Source organism: Arachis hypogaea, chromosome 16 (genome assembly GCF_003086295.3).
Source record: "Arachis hypogaea cultivar Tifrunner chromosome 16, arahy.Tifrunner.gnm2.J5K5, whole genome shotgun sequence".
In the NCBI taxonomy this organism is placed as follows: Eukaryota; Viridiplantae; Streptophyta; class Magnoliopsida; order Fabales; family Fabaceae; genus Arachis; species Arachis hypogaea.
This window is the reverse complement of record NC_092051.1, coordinates 98588727-98613469: the sequence shown is the minus strand read 5'-3', so window position 1 is coordinate 98613469 and position 24743 is coordinate 98588727. Positions and strand designations below refer to the sequence as shown.

Sequence of the window (24743 nt, the reverse complement as noted above, 5' to 3'; positions counted from 1 at the left end):
CCATACGCTTATCTGAAATTCTCACCAATGAATTACATAAGTATCTCTATCCTATTTTATATTTTATTTATATTTTAATTATCTTAAATCCCATAACCATTTGAATCTGTCTGACTGAGATTTGCAAGATGACCATAGCTTGCTTCAAGCCAACAATCTCCGTGGGATCGACCCTTACTCACGTAAGGTTTATTACTTGGACGACCCAGTGCACTTGCTGGTTAGTTGTGCAAAGTTGTAAAAAAGAACTAAGATTATGAACGTGCGTATTAAGTTTTTGGCGCCGTTACCAAGGAATGAACAGTCACGATTTCGTGCACCAAGCCTCCACTTTGCGAATGGCTAGGATGAAGTGACGCAGATGAGCTCTTCGGGTGGGGCGATATGAAAATTGGCATGCTTCTGGCATGTGGGGCATGTTTTGACGAACTCTGTTGCTTCCTTTTGTAAGGTTGGCCAGTAAAAGCCGGCTCGGAGCACCTTTTTGGATAGAGCTCGTACCCCGATGTGGTTGCCGCACATGCTGCCATAGACTTCTTCTAGGACTTCCTTTGTGGCGAAAGTCGGGACGCATTTTAGGAGGGGTGTTGAGATCCATCTCCTGTATAGGACGTCGTTCACTATGGTGTAATACTGTGCTTCTCGTATGAGCCTTTTTGCCTTCTTTTTATCTGTGGGGAGTGTTTCGGACTTAAGGTAGTTGATTATGGGAGTTATCCACCCTTGGTCCTGGTCTGATATGTTTAGGAACTTCTCTTCTTTCGCGGTTGATGGGTTTTGTAGTATTTCTTGGATGAGGCTTCTATTACTGTCCCCTGGTTTGGTACTGACTAGTTTTGGAAGTGCATCAGCTTGGGCATTTTATTCCCGAAGTATATGTCGGATCTCATATCTCATGAATTTTTTGAGCTATTCTCTGGTTTTGTCTAGGTATTTTTTCATGGTGGGATCTTTTGCCTGGTAGCTTCCTTCTATTTGTGAGGTGACTATTTATGAATCGCTGAAGATGGTAAGTTTTTGGGCTCCGACTTCCCTAGCCAACTTCAAACCAGCCAGTAGGGCTTCATACTCAGCTTAATTATTTGAGGCAGGGAATTTGAACCTTAAGGAAAGTTCGAGTTGGGTCCCTTGATCACTTTCTAGGATAACGTCCGCTCCACTTCCGGCTTTGTTTGATGAGCCGTCAACGTAGAGGTTCCAGTCAATGGGAGTTCCTGCGGTGTCGGTGTACTCTGCGATGAAGTTGGCCAGGTACTGGGAGTTGACGGCCGTCCGAGCTTCGTACTTGAGGTCGTAGGTTGGTTGGTCCGTATTCTGATGGTGTGGGCTTGAAAGTATGGTTAAAGCCATCGGGAAGTAAGTATGAGGGCGTAGGCAAACTTTTCTATCTTTTGGTACTTTAGTTCAGCCCCTTGTAAAGCCTTGCTGATAAAGTAGATGGGTTGTTGAACGTTGTCGTCTTCTCTGACTAGTGCTGATGCTATTGCCCAACTTCCAACGGCGAGGTATAGTATCAGTTCTTCTCCTTGTCGAGGTCGGGTCAGGATAGGTGGTTGTCCCAGGAATGTTTTGAAGTCTTGGAAGGCTTGTTCACATTCTGGGTTCTATTCGAACCTCTTTGCTTTCTGGTGTGGGAAATCGTGATTCACACTTTTCACAACTCCACACAACTAACCAGCAAGTGCATTGGGTCGTCCAAGTAATACCTTACGTGAGTAAGGGTCGATCCCACGGAGATTGTCGGCTTGAAGCAAGCTATGGTCATCTTGTAAATCTCAGTCAGGCGGATTCAAATGGTTATGAGGTTTTGATAATTAAAAGATAAATAAAACATAAAATAAAATAAAGATACTTATGTAATTCATTGGTAGGGATTTCAGATAAGCATTCAGAGATGCTTTGTTGCTTCTGAACCTCTGCTTTCCTATTGTCTTCTTCCAATCATGCGTGCTTCTTTCCATAGCAAGTTGTATGATCCTATCGGATGAAAAATACCAGGTACGGCCTCTGCACGGCTAATCAACTGTCGGATTTCTCGTCTCGGATGAAAAATACTACGTACAGCTCCCACACGGCTAATCATCTTTCGGTTCTCACTAGCGTTGGAATAGGATCTCTCTATCCTTTTGCACACTGTCACTGCGCCCAACATTCGTAAGTTTGAAGCTAGTCACAGTCATCCCTTCCCAGATCCTACTCGGAATACCACAGACAAGGTTTAGACTTTTCAGATTCCAGGAATGGCTGCCAATAATTCTAGCCTATGCCACGAAGATACCAATTTCACGGACTCGGTCTGTGTATTAGATACCCAAGAGAATATACTCCAGCTGTCGTCCAATGACTACGTTGAACATCATGTACACCGCTTTGCGGTTGTCAGGCACGCAGATCTTGGCTAAGCGAGTAACGAAGATTGGATGATTGACACGGGTCACCCCTTCATTTTGACTTAATTGAATTAAGTACAAGAGTATATCTTGGAGAAGAAGTAGGTGTGAATTGAAAGAAAAACAATATTGCTTGCATTAATTCATGAAGAACAGCAGAGCTCCACACCTTAATCTATGGGGTGTAGAAACTCCACTGTAGAAAATACATAAGTGAAAGAGGTCTAGGTATGGCCGTGAGGCCAGCCTCCATGGTCTAAGGACTAAACGTCCAGAGATGTGAATACAATAGTAAAAAGTGCTATTTATACTAAACTAGTTACTAGGGTTTACAGAAATTAAGTAACTAAGTGCAGATAGTGCAGAAATCCACTTCCAGGGCCCACTTGGTGTGTGCTTGGGCTGAGTATTGAAGCTTCCACGTGTATAGGCTGTTCTTGGAGTTAAATGCCAGCTTGGGTGCCAGTTTGGGCGTTTAACTCCAGTTTTGGTGCTAGTTCTGGCGTTTTACGCTACAAAGTTTTTTGCTGGCTTTAAGCGCCAGTTTGAGCCATCAAATCTCAAGAAAAGTATGAACTATTATACATTGCTGGAAAGCCCAAGATGTCTAGTTTCCAAATCAATTAAGATCGTGCCAATTGGGCTTCTGTACCTCCATAAAATCTACTTCGAGTGCAGGAGGGTCAGAATCCAACAGTATCTGCAGTCCTTTTTCAGCCTCTGAATCAGATTTTTGCTCAGGTCCCTCAATTTCAGCCAGAAAATACATGAAATCACAGAAAAATACACAAACTCATAGTAAAGTCCAAAAATGTGATTTTTGAATAAAAACTAATAAAAATATAATAAATAGTAACTAAAACATACTAAAAACTATGTAAAAACAATGCCAAAAAGGGTATAAATTATCCGCTCATCACAACACCAAACTTAAATTGTTGCTTGTCCCCAAGCAACTAAAAATAAAATAGGATAAAAAGAAGAGAAAATACAATAAATTCCAAAATTATCAACGAAGATTAGTTTCAATTAGATGAGCGGGACTAGTAGCCTTTTTGCTTCTGAATAGTTTTGGCATCTCACTTTATCCTTTGAAGTTCAGAATGATTGGCATCCATAGGAACTCAGAATTCAGATAGTGTTATTGATTCTCTTAGTTCAGTATGTTGATTCTTGAACACAGCTACTTTATGATTCTTGGCCGTGACCCTAAGCATTTTGTTTTCCAGTATTACCACCGGATACATAAATGCCACAGACACATAACTGGGTGAACCTTTTCAGATTGTGACTCAGCTTTGCTAGAGTCCCTAGTTAGAGGTGCCCAGAGCTCTTAAGCACACTCTTTTTGCTTTGGACCACGACTTTAACCGCTCAGTCTCAAGCTTTTCACTTGACACCTTCACGCCACAAGCACATGGTTAGGGACAGCTTGGTTTAGCCGCTTAGGCCAGGATTTTATTCCTTTGGGCCCTCCTATCCATTAATGCTCAAAGTCTTGGATCCTTTTTACCCTTGCCTTTTGGTTTAAAGGGCTATTGGCTTTTTCTGCTTGCTTTTTGTTTTTCTTTTTTTTTCTTTATTTTTTTCGCCTCTTCTCTTTTTTTTCCGCAAGCTTTGTGTTTTACTGCTTTTTCTTGCTTCAAAAATCAATTATATGATTTTTCAGATTATCAATAACATTTCTCCTTTTTTATTATTCTTTCAAGAGCCAACAATTTTAACATTCATACACAATAATATAAAAAATATGCACTGTTCAAGCATTCATTCAGAAAATAAAAAGTATTGCCACCACATCAAAATAATTAAACTAATTTCAAGATAGAATTCGAAATTATGCACTTTTAGTTCTTTTGCAAATAAAAACATTTTTCAATTAAGAAAGGTGAAGGATTCATAGGACATTCATAGCTTTAGGACATAGACACTAGACACTAATGATCATGTAATAAAGACAAAAACATAGACAAAATATGGAGCATAAAATTTGAAAAATAGAAAAATAAGAACAAAGAAATTAAAGAACGGGTCCACCTTAGTGATGGCGGTTAGTTCTTCATCTTGAAGATCCTATGAGTGCTTTAGCTCCTTAATATCACTTCCTTGCCTTTGTTGCTCTTCCCTCATGGCTCTTGTTGAGGTCCATGAGTGGGCTCTCTTGTTTGCTCAATCCTCTTTCTAGTGATGGGCTTTTGAGATGAATCTCTCCATCTCTCATGACTCAGAGTTGGAAGCAACTGCCTTCCCTTTCCTCTTCGTAGAGGTTTCTCCGGCCTTAGGTGTCCTTAATTGTTATGGAAAAACAAAAAGCAAAGCTTTTTTCACACCAAACTTAAAAGGTTTGCTCATCCTCGAGCAAAATAAGATAGAAGGGAGTAGAAGAAGAATGATGCAATTAATTTTGAAAACTTATTATTGTATGCAAGAAAAATTAAAAAGATTTGAAAATAATTTGAAAGGATAGGTAAGTTTTGAAAATGTTTTGGAAGGATGTGAAAAGAATTGAAAAAAAGAATTAAAAAGAATTGGAAAGCTTTGTTAGAAAGTCCAATTGCTGATTGAATTCAGCAGCTTGTTTTACAGGGCTGAGTTCAGCAGTTACTGTTTTAACCTCTTCTTTCATGGAAGGGTCACTGCTTAGGTACAGATGCTGATTCCTGGCAACTGTATCAATAAGCTCTTGAGCCTCTTCAATTGTCTTTCTCATGTGGATAGATCCACTAGCTGAGTAATCTAGAGACATCTGAGCTCCTTCTGTAAGCCCATAATAGAAGATGTCTAACTGAACCCACTCTGAAAACATTTCAGAGGGGCATTTTCGTAGCATCTCTCTGTATCTCTCCCAGGCATCATAAAGAGATTCCTTATTTCCTTGTTTAAAGCCTTGGATGTCCAGCCTTAGCTGTGTCATCCGTTTTGGGGGAAAGTATTGATTCAGGAATTTTTCTGTCAGCTGTTTCTATGTCCTTATGCTGGCCTTAGGTTGGTTATTTAACCACCTCTTAGCTTGATCTTTTACAGCAAATGGAAACAGTAATAGTCTGTAGACATCCTGATCTATTTCCTTAACATGTACTGTGTCAGCAATTTGTAAAAATTGTGCCAGAAACTCTGTAGGCTCTTCCTGTGGAAGACCAGAATACTGGCAACTTTGCTGCACCATGATAATGAGCTGAGGATTCAACTCAAAGCTACTGACTCCAATGGAGGGTATGCATATACTACTCCCATATGAAGCAGTAGAGGGGTTAGCATATGACCCCAGAGTCCTCCTGGATTGTTTATTTCCACTTAGATCCATAATGGAGAAAGGGAGATGATGTCAAATAAAAAAATTTATTTTTATTTATTTATTTATTTATTTATTTAATTCGAAAATGAAATAAATTAAAATAAAATAAACAAAAAATGGTTGAAAATTTTCGAAAAAATGAGGAGAGAGAAAGTGGTTAGGAAGTTTTAAAAAGGATATGATGATTTTTGAAAAAGGTTTTAAATTTTAAAAAAATCTGAATTTTTAAAGGTAAATTTCGAAAATTTGCTTTAAAATAGAGAGAAAAGATATTTTTGAATTTAAAGAGGAGAGAGAAAAACAATAAGATGGCACAAGATTTAGGATTTTTAGATCTGATGCTCCTTGTTTTTGAAAATTTTGGAGGGAAAACACCAAGGAACACCAAACTTAAAATTTTTTTGAAAACTGAACTAAAATTTTCAAAAACCAAAAGGAAAATCAACAAGAAAACACCAAACTTAAAGTTTGGCACAAAATTTAATAGAGAAATTATTATTTTTGAAAAAAATTTTTAAAAAGAGTATACCAAACTGCCACGGACTTAGACCAATGCTCTAGCCAATTGGGCAGTAAATGTAACACTTGTTTTGAAGAAGTATAAAATTTTAACCAAGAACAATAATAAGAGACTCTAAACCAAAAAGAAAAATTTTCCTAATCTAAGCAACAAAATAAACCGTTAGTTGTTCAAACACGAACAATCCCCGGCAACGGCGCCAAAAACTTGGGGCACGAATTGTGAATCACACTTTTCACACTCGTACCACTAACCAGCAAGTGCACTGGGTCGTCCAAGTAATACCTTACGTGAGTAAGGGTCGAATCCCACGGAGATTGTTGGTTTGAAGCAATATATGGTTATCTTGCAATTCTTAGTCAGGAAGTCAATTATATTTATCAGTTGAGTTGCAAATAAACAAGAGAGCATGGATTAAAAGTTACTTGTTATGCAGTAATGGATAATATGTTGGAGTTTTGGAGATGCTTTGTCTTCAGAATCTCTGCTTTCCTCTGTCCTCTGATTCATGCACGCACGTCCTCCTATGGCAAGCTGTGTGTAGGTGGATCACCGTTGTCAATGGCTACCATCCATCCTTCCAGTGAAAAGGGTCCAGGTGCGCTGTCACCGCACGGCTAATCATCTGCAGGTTCTCAGTCGTACCGGAATAGGATTTACTATCCTTTTGCGTCTGTCACTACGCCAAGCACTCGCGAGTTTGAAGTTCGTCACAGCCATCCAATCCCAGAATCCTACTCAGAATACCACAGACAAGGTTTAGACTTTCCGGATTCTCATGAATGCCGCCATCAATCTAGCTTATACCACGGAGATTCTGATTAGGGAATCTAAGAGATATTCATTCAATCTGATGTAGAACGGAAGTGATTGTCAGACACACGTTCATGGATTGAGGAAGGTGATGAGTGTCACTGATCATCACCTTCTCCATAGTTAGCCGCGAATGGATATCTTAGATAGGAACACGCATGTTTGAATAGAAAACAGAAATACTTGCATTAATTCATCGAGACACAGCAGAGCTCCTCACCCCCAACAATGGAGTTTAGAGACTCATGCCGTCAAAGAGTATAAAGTTTTGATCTAAAAAGTGTCATGAGATACCAAATAAATCTCTAAAAGTTGTTTAAATACTAAACTAGTAACCTAGGTTTACAGAAAATAAGTAAACTATAACAGATAGTGCATAAATCCACTTTTGGGGCCTACTTGGTGTGTGCTGAGGCTGAGACTAAAGCTTCTCACGTGCCTGGGGCTGTTTTGGGCGTTCAACGCCAGCTTTGGATCCTTTTCTGGCGTTGAACTCCAACTTGCAACTTGTTTCTGGCGCTGGACGCCAGAATTGGGCAGAGAGCTGGCGTTGAACGCCAGTTTACGTCGTCTATCCTTGAGTAAAGTTAGACTATTATATATTGCTGGAAAGCCCTGGATGTCTACTTTCCAACGCACTTAGAAGCACGCCATTTGGAGTTCTGTAGCTCCAGAAAATTCATTTTGAGTGCAGGGAGGTCAGAATCCAACAGCATCAGCAGTCCTTTTTCAGCCTGAATCAGATTTTTGCTCAACTCCCTCAATTTCAGCCAGAAAATACCTGAAATTACATAAAAACACACAAACTCATAGTAGAGTCCAGAAATGTGGATTTTGCCTAGAAACTAATGAAAATAAACTAAAAACCAACTAAAACATACTAAAATCTATATGAAATTAACCCCAAAAAGCGTATAAAATATCCGCTCATCAAAGACTTACCAAGAACAACTTGAAGATCATGAAGAACACTATGAATGCATGAATTTTCGAAAAATGCAAAGAATGTTTTAGAAAAAATGCAATTGACACCAAACTTGAAGTTGACTCAAGACTCAAACAAGAAACACAAAATATTTTTTTTTTATTTTTATGATTTTATGATTTTTTTTTTGGATTTTTCGAAAATTAATTTGAAAAAGAAAAATAAGGATTCCAAAATTTTTAATATGAATTCCAGGAATCTTGTACTCTTAGTCTAAAGCTCCAATTTGAGGGTTAGGCATGGCTTACTAGCCAGCCAAGCTTTAGAAGATATTGATACTTTCCATGTATAGAGCAACTAAGTGTGTGAAGATCAACAAGGTCTTGTGATGATAAGTTGAAACCCCAGTCCAAAAGATTAGACATGGCTTACAGCCAGCCAAGATTCAACAAATCATCATGAAACACTAGAATTCATTCTTAAAAATTCTGAAGAAAAATATATTTTTGAAAACATTTATTTTAATTTTTTTTTCGAAAACAGATGAGAAATTCTTGAAAGATTTTTTGAAAAATTTTTGAAAAAATTTTGAAAACAAAATAAGAAGAAAATTACCTAATCTGAGCAACACGATGAACCGTCAGTTGTCCAAACTTGAACAATCCCCGGCAACGACGCCAAAAACTTGGTGCACAAAATTGTGATCTCAGGCAACGACGCCAAAAACTCTGTACGCACGTCTTAATAAATTGTTTTTCATTCACAACTTCGATACAACTAACCAGCAAGTGCACTGGGTCGTCCAAGTAATAAAACCTTACGTGAGTAAGGGTCGATCCCACGGAGATTGTTGGTATGAAGCAAGCTATGGTCACCTTGTAAATCTCAGTCAGGCAGATATAAAATAGTTATGGAGTTTTCGAAAATTAATAATAAATAGACAGAAAATAAAGATAGAAATACTTATGTATATCATTGGTGAGAATTTCAGATAAACGTATAGAGATACTTTCGTTCCTCTGAACTTCTGCTTTCCTGCTGTCTTCATCCAATCAATCTTACTCCTTTCCATGGCTGGCTTTATGTAAGAACATCACCATTGTCAATGGCTACTTTTCATCCTCTCTGTGAAAATGGTCCGATGCGCTGTCACTGCATGGCTAATCATCTGGAGGCATCACCGTGGTCAATGGCTGCATCCCATCCTCTTGTGAAAATGGTCCAAATGCTCTGTCACAGCACGGCTAATCATCTGAGGTTTAAAGTTCAAATGATCATACTGGAATAGGATTCACCCTCCTTTTGCGTCTGTCACTACGCCCAGCACTCGCGAGTTTAAAGTTCGTCACAGTCATTCAATCCCAGAATCCTACTCGGAATACCACAGACAAGGTTTAGACTTTCCGGACTCTCATGAATGCCGCCATCAATCTAGCTTTACCACGAAGATTCTGATTAAGAGATCCAAGAGATAATCATCCAATCTAAGGTGGAACGGAAGTGGTTGTCAGGCACGCGTTCGTGGGAGAATGATGATGATTGTCACGTTCATCACATTCATGTTGAAGTACGAATGAATATCTTAGAAGCGGAATACGTTGAGTTGAATAGAAAAACAGTAGTACTTTGCATTAACTCATGAGGAACAGCAGAGCTCCACACCTTAATCTATGGAGTGTAGAAACTCTACCGTTGAAAATACATAAGTGAAAGGTCCAGGCATGGCCGAATGGCCAGCCCCCAAAACGAGATCACAGGATCAAAAATACAATCCAGGATGTCTAATACAATAGTAAAAAGTCCTATTTATACTAAACTAGTTACTAGGGTTTACAGAAGTAAGTAATTGATGCATAAATCCTCTTCCGGGGCCCACTTGGTGTGTGCTTGGGCTGAGCTTGAAGTTTCCACGTGGAGAGGTCATTCTTGGAGTTGAACGCCAGTTTGTAACGTATTTCTGGCGTTCAACTCTGGCTTGTAACGTGTTTCTGGCATTTAACTCCAGACTGCAGCATAGAACTGGAGTTCAACGCCCTTTTACGTCGTCTAAACTCGGCCAAAGTATGGACTATTATATATTGCTGGAAAGCCCTGGATGTCTACTTTCCAACGCAATTCGAAGCGCGCCATTTTGAGTTCTGTAGCTCCAGAAAATTCACTTTGAGTGCAGGGAGGTCAGAATCCAGCAGCATCAGCAGTCCTTTTTCAACCTCTGAATCTGATTTTTGCTCAAGTCCCTCAATTTCAGCCAGAAAATATCTGAAATCACAGAAAAATACAAAAACTCATAGTAAAGTCCAGAAATGTGAATTTAACATAAAAACTAATGAAAACATCCCTAAAAGTAACTATATTCTACTAAAAACAATGCCAAAAAGCGTATAAATTATCCGCTCATCACGGAAGCCGTTCGCAATATGGTCTCCTCCCACCTAAGCCTATGTGATCAAAGAACTCCCATTGTTGAATGTGAAGAAGCAATTAAGGAGCATAGTGAGGGAGTGAGCTTAGAGCTTAGACCTTAAGCTCTACTTTCTCACTTGAATATGGTTTGCTTGAAAATGATGGTCAACTTAGAGCCCTTTGTGGAGTTAAGAGTAAGAGAGAGTTGTGTAGTGGTTGGACACATCACTCTAAGTTCATGATGGTTGCATGCTCAAAGTTGAACGGCAATGGTTGGTGTAGAACCAAATTCCATGGGTCTAGGAGAATGTTTGGATGCTTAATTGAGAATTCTAAGGTCATGCCACCCAATTGGAATCATGATGATTAATTTGAAGATGGGTGTCAAAACAAAGTGTGGAATCCCAGATCGCACAAAGAAAATCAACTTTGGGAGCTCATGGTTTGTGAAGAACTCCATCAAAGCTTGAAGATATTAACATTGAAGAATGGAGCTCATTGGAGATTCAAGCATTGGTGGATGTTCCAAGATGGTTACAAGCACAAGCCACCTTGATGTGGAGCTCCCTATAAGTCCAACTTAAGGACAATAAACAAAAGTGCTAGGTGGGAGACACCCCACCATGGTAATGTCTTTTCATTTTCCCTTTTGTATATATTGATAGAATTAGTTTAATTTCATGTTTTGTTTTGTTTGTTGAGTTTATTTGGTAGTTTAATATGTCAAATAAGGTCTCATAGTGTTTTGGTAATTGTTTGGAGGTTTGGAATGCTTGGTTTGGTGCAAAAACATAGAAAAATTTTGAAAAACAGAGCACCAACCCGCGCGTGCGCGCACCTGGCGCGTACGCGCGCCTCAAGCATTTTCGATCATCCACGCAGACGCGCTATGTACGCGTATGCGTGGATGCAAAAATTCTACCCCCAGCAAAAAACCAGAGAGTTATGCCCAGTTTGTGCCTACTTTATGCCAGCGACCCACGCGCAAGCGTGCATGACGCGTATGCATCGGTCGCCATCTGCACATCCGCGCGTGCGCACACCTGGCGCGTACGCGCCCTTCGGCCAACTACGCATCAGCGCGTAAGCGTGCATGACGCATCCGTACCGGTAAAAAAAAAATTCTTCCATTTTCTTTTATTGTATTTGCTTATTTTCATCTATTGTATTTTAATTTTATTTTTATAGCTTATTCTTATTTTCCTTTCTAAGTTTCTTAGTGACTTGTTTGGCATTAATTGTAATATTTACTCTACACACAAGATTAGTGCTTTAGTCCTTCCTGGCTCATGATCACTTGTTTTTGTACCTCATCATCATTGAGTTAGGATGGGACCAAATGCTCTCATGCTTATCACTAATCTTGTTTGTGTCAATTGTTGATTAAGCTTGATACAACATGCTCTTCATGTCATTTGCCTATGCTTTGACTTTACTCTTGCATCAAGTATTAGTTAATATGCCTTTGCTTGAATTGTTTTTTCACTCACATGTTGTAGCTACCATGTAGTGAGGGCCCTATTCTTATTTGGAATTAACCCCCGCCTATGTTTTATTGCTTTGATATCTTTGTTGTAGGCTTAATTCTCTTTCTTTTTCTTTCCTTTTTGGTTGGCCACCTGATAAGGAATAAAGTTGGGGTTTAAGGGTTTAATACATTCAAAGTAATAAAATCCTAATGGAAGGGGACAAGAAAAGAATGACATCAAGAAGAGGAATTTATTGGCATAAAGAGACACAGCGGAAACATAAAAGATAGATAAAGGAAAAACAAAGGATAGATAAAGTTTTCCTACTAGACCTCTAAGATACCTGTTCTTAGCAACCTAGGTCACAGGAAAGGATTCCCTACTAGACCTTCAAAGAACCTGTCCTTGACAACCTAGATCAGAGGGACGAAAATTGAAAGAAACCACCACGCAGATCACTTTAGTGTTGGATCCTCCAATCTTCCTCATGCAACAAGTGAAGCAAATCACTCACCTCACTTCTCACACAATAAAAAGTGCTTAAAAGCAACTGAAATTTATTCATCAAAGTTATGTAAATTGTCTCACCAAAGGTGTTTAAATAGGCACCTAGCAACTAACTAAAAGATAAGATAACTAATTTAAATCAAATTTGATCTTATTGGATTAGATCATATTTGATTTAAATTTTAAAATCCTAAAGATATGATAACTAATTTAAATCAGATTTGATCTTATTAGATTAGATCAGATTTGATTTAAATTTAAAATCCCTAAAATACTACTAAGCATAGCAGATTTAAAATAAGTCTTCTAACAAACTTTTGACCACATAACAAACTAAAACAAAAGTCTAGAATTTCAAAATTTAAAGATAAATTATGCCTCCCACTGAATTCGGAAAGCATTATTGGGCTTCTTGCTGTCCTGACTTAGCCTAATGGTCCTTGCCCATTCTTCCTTGGTTAGAACTTGATGTAACTCCATATGCACAAGTGCTGTCAGGTTTCCAAAACTCTTCTCGAGCTTCTTTGCATGTGCTCTAGTGATGGGGCCCTCTGGAAGTGTGAAATTCCCATTCTACCCTTTTGTCTTAGAATGCCCCTATTGTCTTTCCGAGCATGTATCATTCCTTCCTTCCTCAAAAAGATTCGTCCTCGAATCTGTGTCCATATCAAAAAAAGAGAGATCAGAAACATTGAAAGTAGCAGAGATATGATACTCACCTGGTAAGTCAATCTTGTAGGCATTGTCACTGATCTTCTCAAGCACTTGGAATGGGCCATCCCCTCTAGCATCAAGTTTAGTCTTCCTCTGAGTAGGAAATCTCTCCTTCCTCAAATGTACCCAAACCCAATCTCCTGGTTCGAAGACTATATGCTTTCGGCTCTTGTTAATCCTTTCATCCGTGGTTTTGTTCTTCCTCTCAATTAGGTCATGAGCCTTTGCATATATTGCTTTAACTTTCTCACCGTTGCTAGCTCCATCTAAACTAATAAGATCACTCAAAGGTAAAGGCATTAAATTCAAGACAGTGAGAGGATTAAAACCATAGAGAAGTTCAAAGGGTGAAAAACCAGTGGAAGAATGGATTGTCCTGTTATAAGCAAACTCAATAAAAGGTAGACAATCTTCCCAGGTTTTCAAATTCTTACCAACAACAGCATGCAATAAGGTTCCCAATGTCCTATTTACGACTTCAGTTTGAGGGTGACAAGTAGTTGAGTATAACAATTTTGTTCCCAACTTGCTCCACAAAACTTTCCAAAAGTGACTTAAGAATTTGACATCACGATCAGAAACAATAGTTTAGGGAACACCATGTAAGCGTACAACTTCTCGAAAGAATAGGCCAGCAATATGTGTGGCATCATCAGTTTTATGGCAAGCAATGAAATGAGCCATTTTACTAAATCTATCTACCACAACAAAAATGCTATCTCGACCTCTCCTAGTTCTAGGAAACCAAGAACAAAATCCATAGAAATATCAACCCATGGATGCACAGGAACAGGTAAAGGAGTATACAAACCACGTAGTAAAGACTTAGATTTAGCTTGTTTACATGCAATGCATTTAGCACAAAATTTTTCAACATCTTTACGCATGTGGGGCCAGTAAAAATGCTCAGATAAAACATTCAAAGTCTTATGCACACCAAAATGACCCATCAAACCCCCACTATGTGATTCTAGAACAAGTAATTCCCTAATAGAATAAGTAGGTACACAAATCCTATTACCCCGAAAAAGAAAGCCATCATGCTTATAGAATTTGTTATATGCACCATGTTCACATGCAGCATAGATAGAGGCAAAAGCAAAATCAGTTGCATACAATTCCTTCATACACTCAAAACCTAGCAGTTTAGAAGTAAGGGTTGTGATTAAGGAATACCTTCTAGATAATGCATCAGCAACCACATTCTCTTTACCTTGCTTATAGGCGATTACATATGGAAAGGATTCAAGGAATTCTATCCATTTTTCATGTCTCTTGTTCAGCTTCCCTTGGCCCTTCAAGTGTTTGAGGGATTCATGGTTAGTATGTACCACAAATTCCTTAGATAGAAAATAATGCTGCCACACTTCCAAAGCTCGTACCAAGGCATAAAGCTCTTTATCATAAGTGGAGTAGTTGAGACGGGCCCCATTTAACTTCTCACTGAAATAGGCGATTGCTCGCTTTTCCTGCATCAAAACAACACCTATACCAATTCCGAAAGCATCACATTCAATTTCAAAAGTTTTAGAAAAATCTGGTAAAATAAGAATGGAGGCAGAACACAATATTTCTTTCAAGGTGTTAAAGGCAAGTTCTTGTTCCTGATCCCATTTAAAGTTGACATGTTTCTTGATGATTTCAGTTAAAGGTGCAGCAATAGTAGAAAAATCTTTAACAAACCTCCGATAAAAACCCGCAAGACCATGAAAAATTCTAACATCAGAGACATTCTGAGGTGTGAGCCATTCTCTAATAGCCTTCACCTTCTCGTCATCTACCTCAATTCCTGCAGAACTTATCACAAAACTAGGAATACGACTTTACTCAGACAAAACGAGCACTTTTGGAGATTAGCATACAATTTTCCTTTCTAAGTACCTCTAAAACAGATTGAACATGCAAAATATGATCATCAAGACATTTACTGTAGATAAGGATATCATCAAAATAAACAACCACAAATTTACCTAAAAACTCTCGCAACATATGATTCATTAGTCTCATGAATGTACTAGGTGCATTAGTCAAACCAAATGGCATAACTAACCACTCATACAAACCATATTTAGTTTTGAAACCTATTTTCCATTCATCACAAAGTTTCATTCGTATTTGATGATAACCACTCCTTAAATCTATTTTAGTAAAAATAACAGAACCATGCAATTCATCAAGCATATCATCAAGTCTAGGAGTAGGATGGCGATACTTTACCGTAATCTTATTTACAGCTCTGCAGTCAACACAAATCTTCCATGAGCCATCATTCTTGGGCACCAATAGTACCGGAACAGCACAAAGACTCATGCTTTCTCTTACAAAACCCTTAGCCAAAAGGTCCTCGACTTGCCGTTGTAGTTCCTTCGTCTCCTCAGGATTGGTCCGGTAAGCTGGCCGGTTAGGAATACTTGATCCGGGGACAAAGTCAATCTGATGTTCAATGCCTCGTAATGGAGGTAAACCTGAGAGCATCTCATCCGGAAATACATCGCCAAATTCCTGCAAGAGTGAAATAAAAGCACTAGGCAGGTTATGGTTAGTTTCAATGGTAGAAAAGAAAGACTCTCTAAATCGTACTAACACCAATGCTTTTTTTCCCCTAAACTAGCATGTTTCAGATCCCTCTCTTTTGCATAAAAACATATTTTGTGAGCACTCTCACTCTCTACAGATGCTTCTCGTTTAGAACTCTCTTTTTCACTCAGACCCTGACTCTTTTTCTCACACGTTTCATCTCTCAAAGCCCTCTCTTTACCCTCTTGTTTTTTAATTTTCTCACATCCTAAAGACTCTTTAGTAGATTTGTGAATGCTAGGTTGCTCCAGGTACACTTCTTTAGGTGTCAAAGGTGCAAGGGTAATCTTCTTCCTAAGATAAGTGAAGGAGTATTGGTTTGTGAAACCATCATGGACCACCTTCCTATCATACTGCCATGGACGGCCTAGGAGTAGATGACAAGCCTGCATGGGAACCACGTCACAAAGTACCTCGTCACTATATCTCCCAATAGAGAACTGTATGCAGGCCTGCTTCATAACCTTCAATTCACCAACATCACTTAGCCACTCCAGTTTGTAAGGGTTAGGGTGTTTGGTGCATTTCAACCCCAATTTTGTGATCAAAGTAGAGCTAGCAACATTTGTATGACTTCCAGCATCAATGATCATGAGTCCAACCTTACCTCCCAATAAAACTTTTGTATGAAAGATGTTCTCTCGCTGTTCTAGACTATCATCCTTGGCTTGTACATTTAAGATCCGCCTAGTAATAAGGGTCTTGCCACTAACAGCATACTCAACTATATCTTCATTATCTGTAGCATCATCCGCATGTGGCATGTCTTCATACCTATTTGAGTTATCAGATTCTGAGAAAATATCATTTGCTTTAATTACCATGGTCCTTTTATTTGGACACTCGGAAGCATAACGGCCTAATCCACGGCACATAAAGCAGGTAATATCACGATGTCGTGCAGGAGGTTTAGAAGTGGAATTAGGCGTGTGCGTCTTCCTGTGCTGCTCTGTGGGCTTCTCCTTTGATTCGGTAGGTTTGGATCCAATCTTCTCCCTGAAATTAGCACCTCTTGAATCCCACCTTGAAGTAGAATTACGCAGCCCTTTCGCCTTTTGCTGTCTTTCCACCTTGATAGCTAGGTTCACCAAGTCATCCATAGTCACAAATGGGAGATGTTCTACAGTATTTGCAATGTCTCAGTTCAGCCCACTCAAGAAACGTGCCATAGTAGCCTCAGACTCCTCCTCAATGTTTGCTTAGATTAGCAGCATCTCCATCTCCTTATGATACTCATTTACAGACTTAGAACCTTGGTATAACCGTTGGAGCCGTTGATGTAGCTCCCTGTAATAGTAAGAAGGGACAAACCGTTGTCGCATGACCTTCTTCATCTTCTCCCAAGACAGAATTGGTGGTTGTCCATTCCGTTTCCTCTGTTTGTCCAGCTCGGCCCACCAGACAAGGGCATAATATGAGAATTCTACAGCCGCTAGTCTTACCTTTTTTACATCAGAGTAGTTATGACACTGAAATAAGAGCTCTACATTGCGTTCCCATTCCAGGTACGCCTCAAGGTCACTTCTGCCTTTAAATTTTGGGATACGCATCTTGATAGTATTAAGGTTATTATCAACATCTGCCGGTTGTCTATGATGTCGAGATCTGGATGAAGTCTCCTCCTCAGACTCCGTAGAATCATTATGAATAGATTCTCGTGACTGTGCTTTTCGCCTAGGAGAAAAAGAGTTAATTCGAGAATCCATGTCATCAAGATGTTGTTGAATTCCTATAAGGATGCTGGAAAGTGCGTCGAGGCGGAAAGTTAGTTGTGGATCGGGGTTCCCTTCAGTGTTAGACATCAATGAACCTGTAAAAGAAAAGACCTTACAGCACTCTTCTCACGTGTATCACTCGGAATAGGACACTCGTGTTTCACTCAATACGTGGCTTTTACCCTCTGATGAGCTCACCACTCTTGCCTTTTTCCACTCTTGGATTGCCTTAACAAGTTGCACTTCGGAAGATGAGGAATTGAGACACCAAACTAAGATAATCTGAATGATAGAAACGTTCAACTTGACAAGAAGACAATTAAAGTATGTGAAAAAAGAAACAAGGAGTGATACTAGGATGACAAAAACTAGCAAAATTGAATCCTAAGTGGAACCCAAGGAAAATTTGAAAAGTTAAAACAAAGGGAAAATTTAAATTTCATTTTTTTTTTGCTTTTTTTTTTTGTTTTTTTGTTAACTAGAATAAACAGAAATTGCAGTAATAGAATTTAAGAAAGAATTTTTTTTGTTTTTTTTAATCTAAAGTAAATTTGCAGAAATTGAAGAGAAAAATAAAGAGATTAAACAAGACCCAAGGAACGTGTGGATAAATAAGAATTTACCTACGACCTGTAACTGATACCAAATGATAAGGAATAAAGTTGGGGTTTAAGGGTTTAATACATTCAAAGTAATAAAATCCTAATGGAAGGGGACAAGAAAAGAATGACATCAAGAAGAGGAATTTATTGGCATAAAGAGACACAGCGGAAACATAAAAGATAGATAAAGGAAAAACAAAGGATAGATAAAGTTTTCCTACTAGACCTCTAAGATACCTGTTCTTAGCAACCTAGGTCACCAGAAAGGATTCTCTACTAGACCTTCAAAGAACCTGTCCTTGACAACCTAGATCAGAGGGACGAAAACTAAAAGAAATCACCACGCGGATCACTTTAGTGTTGGATCCTCCAATCTTCCTCATGCAACAAGTGAAGCAAATCATTGACCTCACTTCTCACACAATAAAAAGTGCTTAAAAGCAACTGAAATTTATTCATCAAAGTTATGTAAATTGTCTCACCAAAGGTGTTTAAATAGGCACCTAGCAACTAACTAAAAAATAAGATAACTAATTTAAATCAGATTTGATCTTATTAGATTAGATCAGATTTGATTTAAATTTTAAAATTCTAAAGATATGATAACTAATTTAAATCAGATTTGATCTTATTAGATTAGATCAGATTTGATTTAAATTTAAAATACCTAAAATACTACTAAGCATAGCAGATTTAAAATAAGTCTTCTAACAAACTTTTGACCACATAACAAACTAAAACAAAAGCCTAGAATTTCGAAATTTAAAGATAAATTATGCCTCCCACTGAATTCGGAAAGCATTATTGGGCTTTTTGCTGTCCTGACTTAGCCCAATGGGCCTTGCCCATTCTTCCTTGGTTAGAACTTGATGCAACTTCATATGCACAAGCGCTGCCAGGTTCCCAAAACTCTCCTTGAGCTTCTTTGCACGTGCTCTAGTGATGGGGCCCTCTGGAAGTGTGAAATTCCCATTCTGCCCTTTTGTCTTAGAATGCCCCTGTTGTCTTTCCAAGCATGTATCACCACCAAGAAGAAAAGAAATAGAAAAGTATTAAATGGAGTAACAAACAAGTTCACCCGCACAACCTTTTGAAGGAGCTCATCAATTGTAGCAACCCATCCACCTTGCTCTTCTTTGCATGCACCGAGGACGGTACAAATTTCTAAGTGTGGGGAGGTCGTCCGACCGACCTCCATAGGTAACAACTTCCTTTTTCAACACCAATTCTTGATTTTCTTTGCTAGTTAGTTGTTGCATTGCATGATAGGTTGCATGTTAGTTAGAATTTGTACATATTTCACCATTTCTTTTTATGTTAGGACTACTTGGTTAGGGTGATGATTTCTTTTCCAAGAGAAAAATTATTTTTAGGGCATCCTACCAATTTGAAAAAAAATTTTTTGTGACAAACTTGCTTGAAGAATTTATTTTGGAACATGGTTTTTGAGCTAAGAACATAAGCATGTGAGTTTTGAGCCCAATTGAGTTTTGAGAAAAAAATAATAAAGAAAAAGAAAAAGAACATATATATATATATATATATATATATATAATAATAATAATAATAATAATAATAATAATAGAAAAAGAAAAAGAGAAAAAGAAATAAAAGGGGACAAAATGCCCCAAAGTAAAGTTTAATAAAAATCAATACATATGGAATGATAATTAAAGAATATGCATGAGTATGTGAAAAAAGTGGGAATCATGGGTAGCTAGGTTGTGTATTAGAATTATATAGGTTGTTACATGTGTTAGGTGAGAGCTTAGGCTAATCAAAGATACAAATTTCAAGCTCACTTGACCATATGCATCCTTACCTTCACCCTAGCCCCATTACAACCTATGAATAAGTCCTCATGATGAATGTATGCATGCATTGAATAATTGTTGATTGTTAGAAGAAAAACAAATCATGGAAAGCATGATTAGAAGAGAATTGAGTGATCGACCCTATACACTAGAGTGACTAGAGCGGATACACTTCCGGTGAGGGTTCGATGCTCAATTCCTTGTTCTCGGCTTTCATGAGCTTTCCTCTTGCAAGTCTATTTGAACTTCATTTTGATATTTGAATTGGTAGGATTCATGAATCATCATATGATCTTAGCCTAAATTGTTCATACATTCTCTTGGAGATTGATTCACTTTTGACCAAGTAGGTAGAATCATATTGCATCTAGTTGCATTCATATAGATAGGTGCATGATGAGCGGATAATTTATACGCTTTTTGGCATTGTTTTTAGTATGTTTTTAGTAGGATCTAGTTACTTTTAGGGATGTTTTTATTAGTTTTTATGTTAAATTCACATTTCTGGACTTTATTATGAGTTTGTGTGTTTTTCTGTGATTTCAGGTATTTTCTGGCTGAAATTGAGGGACTTGAGTAAAAATCAGATTCAGAGGTCGAAGAAGGACTGCTGATGCTGTTGGATTCTGACCTCCCTGCACTCAAAGTGGATTTTCTGGAGCTACAGAACTCCAAATGGTGCGCTCTCAATGGCGTTGGAAAGTAGACATCCAGGACTTTCCAGCAATATATAATAGTCCATACTTTGCCCAAGTTTAGATGACGCAAAAGGGCGTTGAACACCAGTTCTATGCTGCAGTCTGGAGTTAAACGCCAGAAACACGTCACAAACCAGAGTTGAACGCCAGAAACACGTTACAACTTGGCGTTCAACTCCAAAAGAAGCCTCTGCACGTGTAAACTTCAAGCTCATCCCAAGCACACACCAAGTGGGCCCCGGAAGTGGATTTATGCATCAATTACTTACTTCTGTAAACCTTAGTAGCTAGTCTAGTATATATAGAACTTTTTATCATTGTATTCACAGTCTTGGTTACTCCGGTTCCCTCTGGGGCTGAGACCAATGAACTCCATTATCACTTATGTATTTTCAACGGTAGAGTTTCTTCACTCCATAGATTAAGGTGTGGAGCTCTGCTGTTCCTCAAAGATTAATGCAAAGTACTACTGTTTTTCTATTCAATTCAACTTATTCCGCTTCTAAGATATTCATTCGTACTTCAATATGATGGATGTGATGATCGTGACAGTCATCATCATTCGCAACTTATGAACGCGTGCCTGACAACCACTTCCGTTCTACCTTCGATTGAATGGATATCTCTTGGATATCTAATGCAGGGGACCGAGTCCGAGTTATTAGTGTCTTCGTGGTATAAGTTAGAACCCATGGATGGCCATTCCTGAGATCCGAAAAGTCTAAACCTTGTCTGTGGTATTCCGAGTAGGATCTGGGAAGGAATGGCTGTGACGAGCTTCAAACTCGCGAGTGTTGGGCATAGTGACAGACGCAAAAGGATCAATGGATCCTATTCCAGTATGATCGAGAACCGACAGATGATTAGTCGTGCCGTGACAGAGCATTTAGACCTTTTTCACAGAGAGGATGGGATGTAGCCATTGACAACGGTGATGCCCTACATAAAGCTTGCCATGGAAAGGAGTAGGATTGATTGGATGAAGATAGCAGGAAAGCAGAGATTAGAGGAACGAAAACATCTCTATACGCTTATATGAAATTCTCACCAATGAATTACATAAGTACCACTATCCTATTTTATATTTTATTTAATTTTCGTCCACTATAATCTCTTAATACATTTGAATCCGCCTGACTGAGATTTACAAGGTGACCATAGCCTGCTTCAAGTCGACAATCTCCGTGGGATCGACCCTTACTCACGTAAGGTTTTATTACTTGGACGACCCAGTGCACTTGCTGGTTAGTTGTATCGAAGTTGTGACAAATTATAAATTAAGATTAGAGCACCAAATTTTTGGAGCCATTACCAGGGATCACAATTTTGTGCACCAAGTTTTTGGCGCCGTTGCCGGGGATTGTTCGAGTTTGGACAACTGACGGTTCATCTTGTTGCTCAGATTAGGTAATTTTCTTTTTGTTTTATTTTCAAAAAAATTTTTTTTTCAAAAATCTTTCAAAAAAATTTTTCCCCTTTGTTTTCGAAAATTATTTTAAAATTTTTAAGAATGAATTCTAAAGTTTCAAAATGGTATGCTGAAGTTTGGCTGGCCATCAAGCTTTAGACTAACCTGGTATGATTCCTGGAATCTTGATTGAGGACCATGAATTCATTGCTTCCTTTTCCCTATAGGTTTTCAAAAAAAAAAAAAAAACAAAAATCCAAAAAAATTAATAAAATCATAAAATCAAAAATATTTTTTGTTTCTTGTTTGAGTCTAGAGTCAATTTTTAAGTTTGGTGTCAATTGCATTTTTTCTAAAAATTTATGCATTTTTCAAAAATTCATGCATTCATAGTGTTCTTTATGATCTTCAAGTTGTTCTTGGAAAGTCTTCTTGTTTGATCTTCATATTTTCTTGTTTTGTGACTTTTCTTGTTTTTCATATGCATTTTTAATTTGTTAGTGTCTAATTATTGAAAATTTCTAAGTTTGGTGTCTTGCATGTTTTTCTTTTCTTAAAAATTTTTAAAAATAAGTCTTGATGTTCATCTTGATCTTCAAAGTGTTCTTGGTGTTCATCTTGACATTCATAGTGTTCTTGCATGCATTGTGTGTTTTGATTCATAATTTTTATGTTATGAGTTTTTTTTTCATGTTTTTCTCTTTCTTCATTAAAAATTCAAAAATAAAAAAAATATCTTTTCCTTATTTTACTCAAAATTTTCGAAAATATGATTTGATTTAGTAAAAAAGTTTTTTAAATTTAATTATTTCTTATGAATCAAATCAAATTTTCAATTTAAAAATCTTATCTTTTCAAAATCCTTTTCAAAAATCAAATCTTTTTCAAAATTTCTTTCTAATATTTTCGAAAATTTTTCAAATTAATTTTCAAAAATCTTTTTCTTAATTTTAGTTCATGATTTTCGAATTTAATGTGATTGATTCAAAAATATTAAGTTGTTACTTGCCTAGTAAGAAAGGTTCAATCTTTAAACTCTAGAATCTTATCTTTTTAGTTTCTTGTTAGTCAAGTAATCAACTTTAGTTTTCAAAATCAAATCTTTTTAATTTTCTTTTCAAATCTTTTTCAAATTAAAATTTCAATCATACCTTTTTTAAATTCAATTTTAAAATCTTTTCTAACTTCTTATCTTTTTAAAATTGATTTTCAAATCTTATCTTGTTGTTTCAATCATATCTTTTTAAATTTCAATCATATCTTTTTCAAAAATAAATTTCAAAACTTTTTCAATCAATCTTATCTTTTTGTTTCAATCATATCTTTTTAAAAACTACCTAACTAATCCTCTCTCCCTTATTTTCGAAAATCCTTTCCCTCTTTTTCAAAATTTCTTTTTAATTAACTAACTATTTTAAATTTTAATTTAATTTTAATTTCAAACTTTAATTTTCGAAATTTAACTTTAAATTTTAATTTTTATTTTAATTAATTTTCGAAAATCCTCTCACCTCTCATCTCCTTCTATTTATTTATTCATCTACTAACACTTCTCCTCACCCAAAATTCGAACCCCTTCTTCTCCTCTGAGTTCAAATTCTTCTCTTCTTCATTCTTAATCTTCTTTTCTTCTACTCACACAAGGGAACCTCTATACTGTGGTAAAAAGGATCCCTATTATTATTTTCTGTTCCCTTCTTTTTCATATGAGCAGGAGCAAGGACAAGAACATTCTTGTTGAAGCAGAACCTGAACCTGAAAGGACTCTGAAGAGGAAACTAAGAGAAGCTAAAATACAACAATCCAGAGACAACCTTACAGGAATTTTCGAACAGGAAGAGGAGATGGCAGCCGAAAATAATAATAATGCAAGGAGGATGCTTGGTGACTTTACTGCACCTAATTCCAATTTACATAGAAGAAGCATCTCCATTCCTGCCATTGGAGCAAACAATTTTGAGCTGAAACCTCAATTAGTTTCTCTGATGCAGCAGAACTGCAAGTTTCATGGACTTCTATCTGAAGATCCTTTTTAGTTCTTGACTGAATTTTTGCAGATCTGTGATACTGTTAAGACCAATGGGGTTGATCCCGAGGTCTACAGGCTTATGCTTTTCCCATTTGTTGTAAGAGACAGAGCTAGAATATGGTTGGACTCTCAACCTAAGGATAGCCTGAATTCTTGGGATAAGCTGGTCAAGGCTTTCTTAGCCAAGTTCTTTCCTCCTCAAAAGCTGAGTAAGCTTAGAGTGGATGTTCAAACCTTCAGACAAAAAGAAGGTGAATCCCTCTATGAAGCTTGGGAGAGATACAAGGAACTGACCAAAAAGTGTCCTTCTGACATGCTTTCAGAATGGACCATCCTGGATATATTCTATGATGGTCTGTCTGAATTAGCTAAGATGTCATTGGATAATTCTGCAGGTGGATCCATTCACCTAAAGAAAATGCCTACAGAAGCTCAAAAACTCATTGACATGGTTGCTAATAACCAGTTCATGTACACTTCTGAGAGGAATCCTGTGAATAATGGGACGCCTCAGAAGAAGGGAGTTCTTGAAATTGATACTCTGAATGCCATATTGGCTCAGAATAAAATATTGACCCTAATCAAGTCAATATGATTTCCCAGTCTGAATGGAATGCAAGCTGCATCCAATAGTACTCAAGAGGCATCTTCTGAAGAAGAAGCTTATGATCCTTAGAACCTTGCAATAGCAGAGGTGAATTACATGGGTGAACCATATGGAAACACCTATAATCCTTCATAGAGAAATCACCCAAATCTCTCATGGAAGGATCAACAAAAGCCTCAACAAGGCTTTAATAATGGTGGAAGAAACAGATTTAGCAATAGCAAGCCTTTTCCATCATCCACTCAGCAACAGACAGA

At 37.6% G+C, this 24743-nt stretch overlaps 1 protein-coding gene and 1 non-coding gene across 2 annotated transcripts; both read right to left on the bottom strand.

Moving 5' to 3' along the window:
• Nucleotides 1-12919: 12919 nt before the first annotated feature.
• LOC140180157 (uncharacterized) lies at nt 12920-16713 on the bottom strand. The gene is made up of 6 exons (XM_072220578.1): nt 15767-16713; nt 15015-15560; nt 14767-14857; nt 13739-14331; nt 13042-13412; nt 12920-12978 (listed from the first exon to the last, which is right to left on the bottom strand). The coding sequence occupies exons 1-6, from the start codon at nt 16711-16713 to the stop codon at nt 12920-12922; spliced, it is 2607 nt and encodes an 868-aa protein (XP_072076679.1).
• Nucleotides 16714-24090: 7377 nt separating this feature from the next.
• LOC112760240 (small nucleolar RNA R71) lies at nt 24091-24198 on the bottom strand. Its single transcript, XR_003180689.1, has one exon. It is a non-coding gene; the product is annotated as a small nucleolar RNA R71 (small nucleolar RNA).
• Nucleotides 24199-24743: the final 545 nt, after the last annotated feature.

Excerpts from the sequence above, each read along its gene's own strand:
- LOC140180157 (XM_072220578.1), bottom strand. The coding sequence starts at position 16,713 with ATGGATGACTTGGTGAACCTAGCTATCAAGGTGGAAAGACAGCAAAAG. Across the intron at positions 15,561-15,766 it reads AGGGCTTTGAGAGATGAAAC|TGCTTTTATTTCACTCTTGC; the intron begins GTGTGAGAAAAA and ends TAACCTGCCTAG. Across the intron at positions 14,858-15,014 it reads ATGAATCATATGTTGCGAGA|TCGTATTCCTAGTTTTGTGA; the intron begins GTTTTTAGGTAA and ends GTCTGAGTAAAG.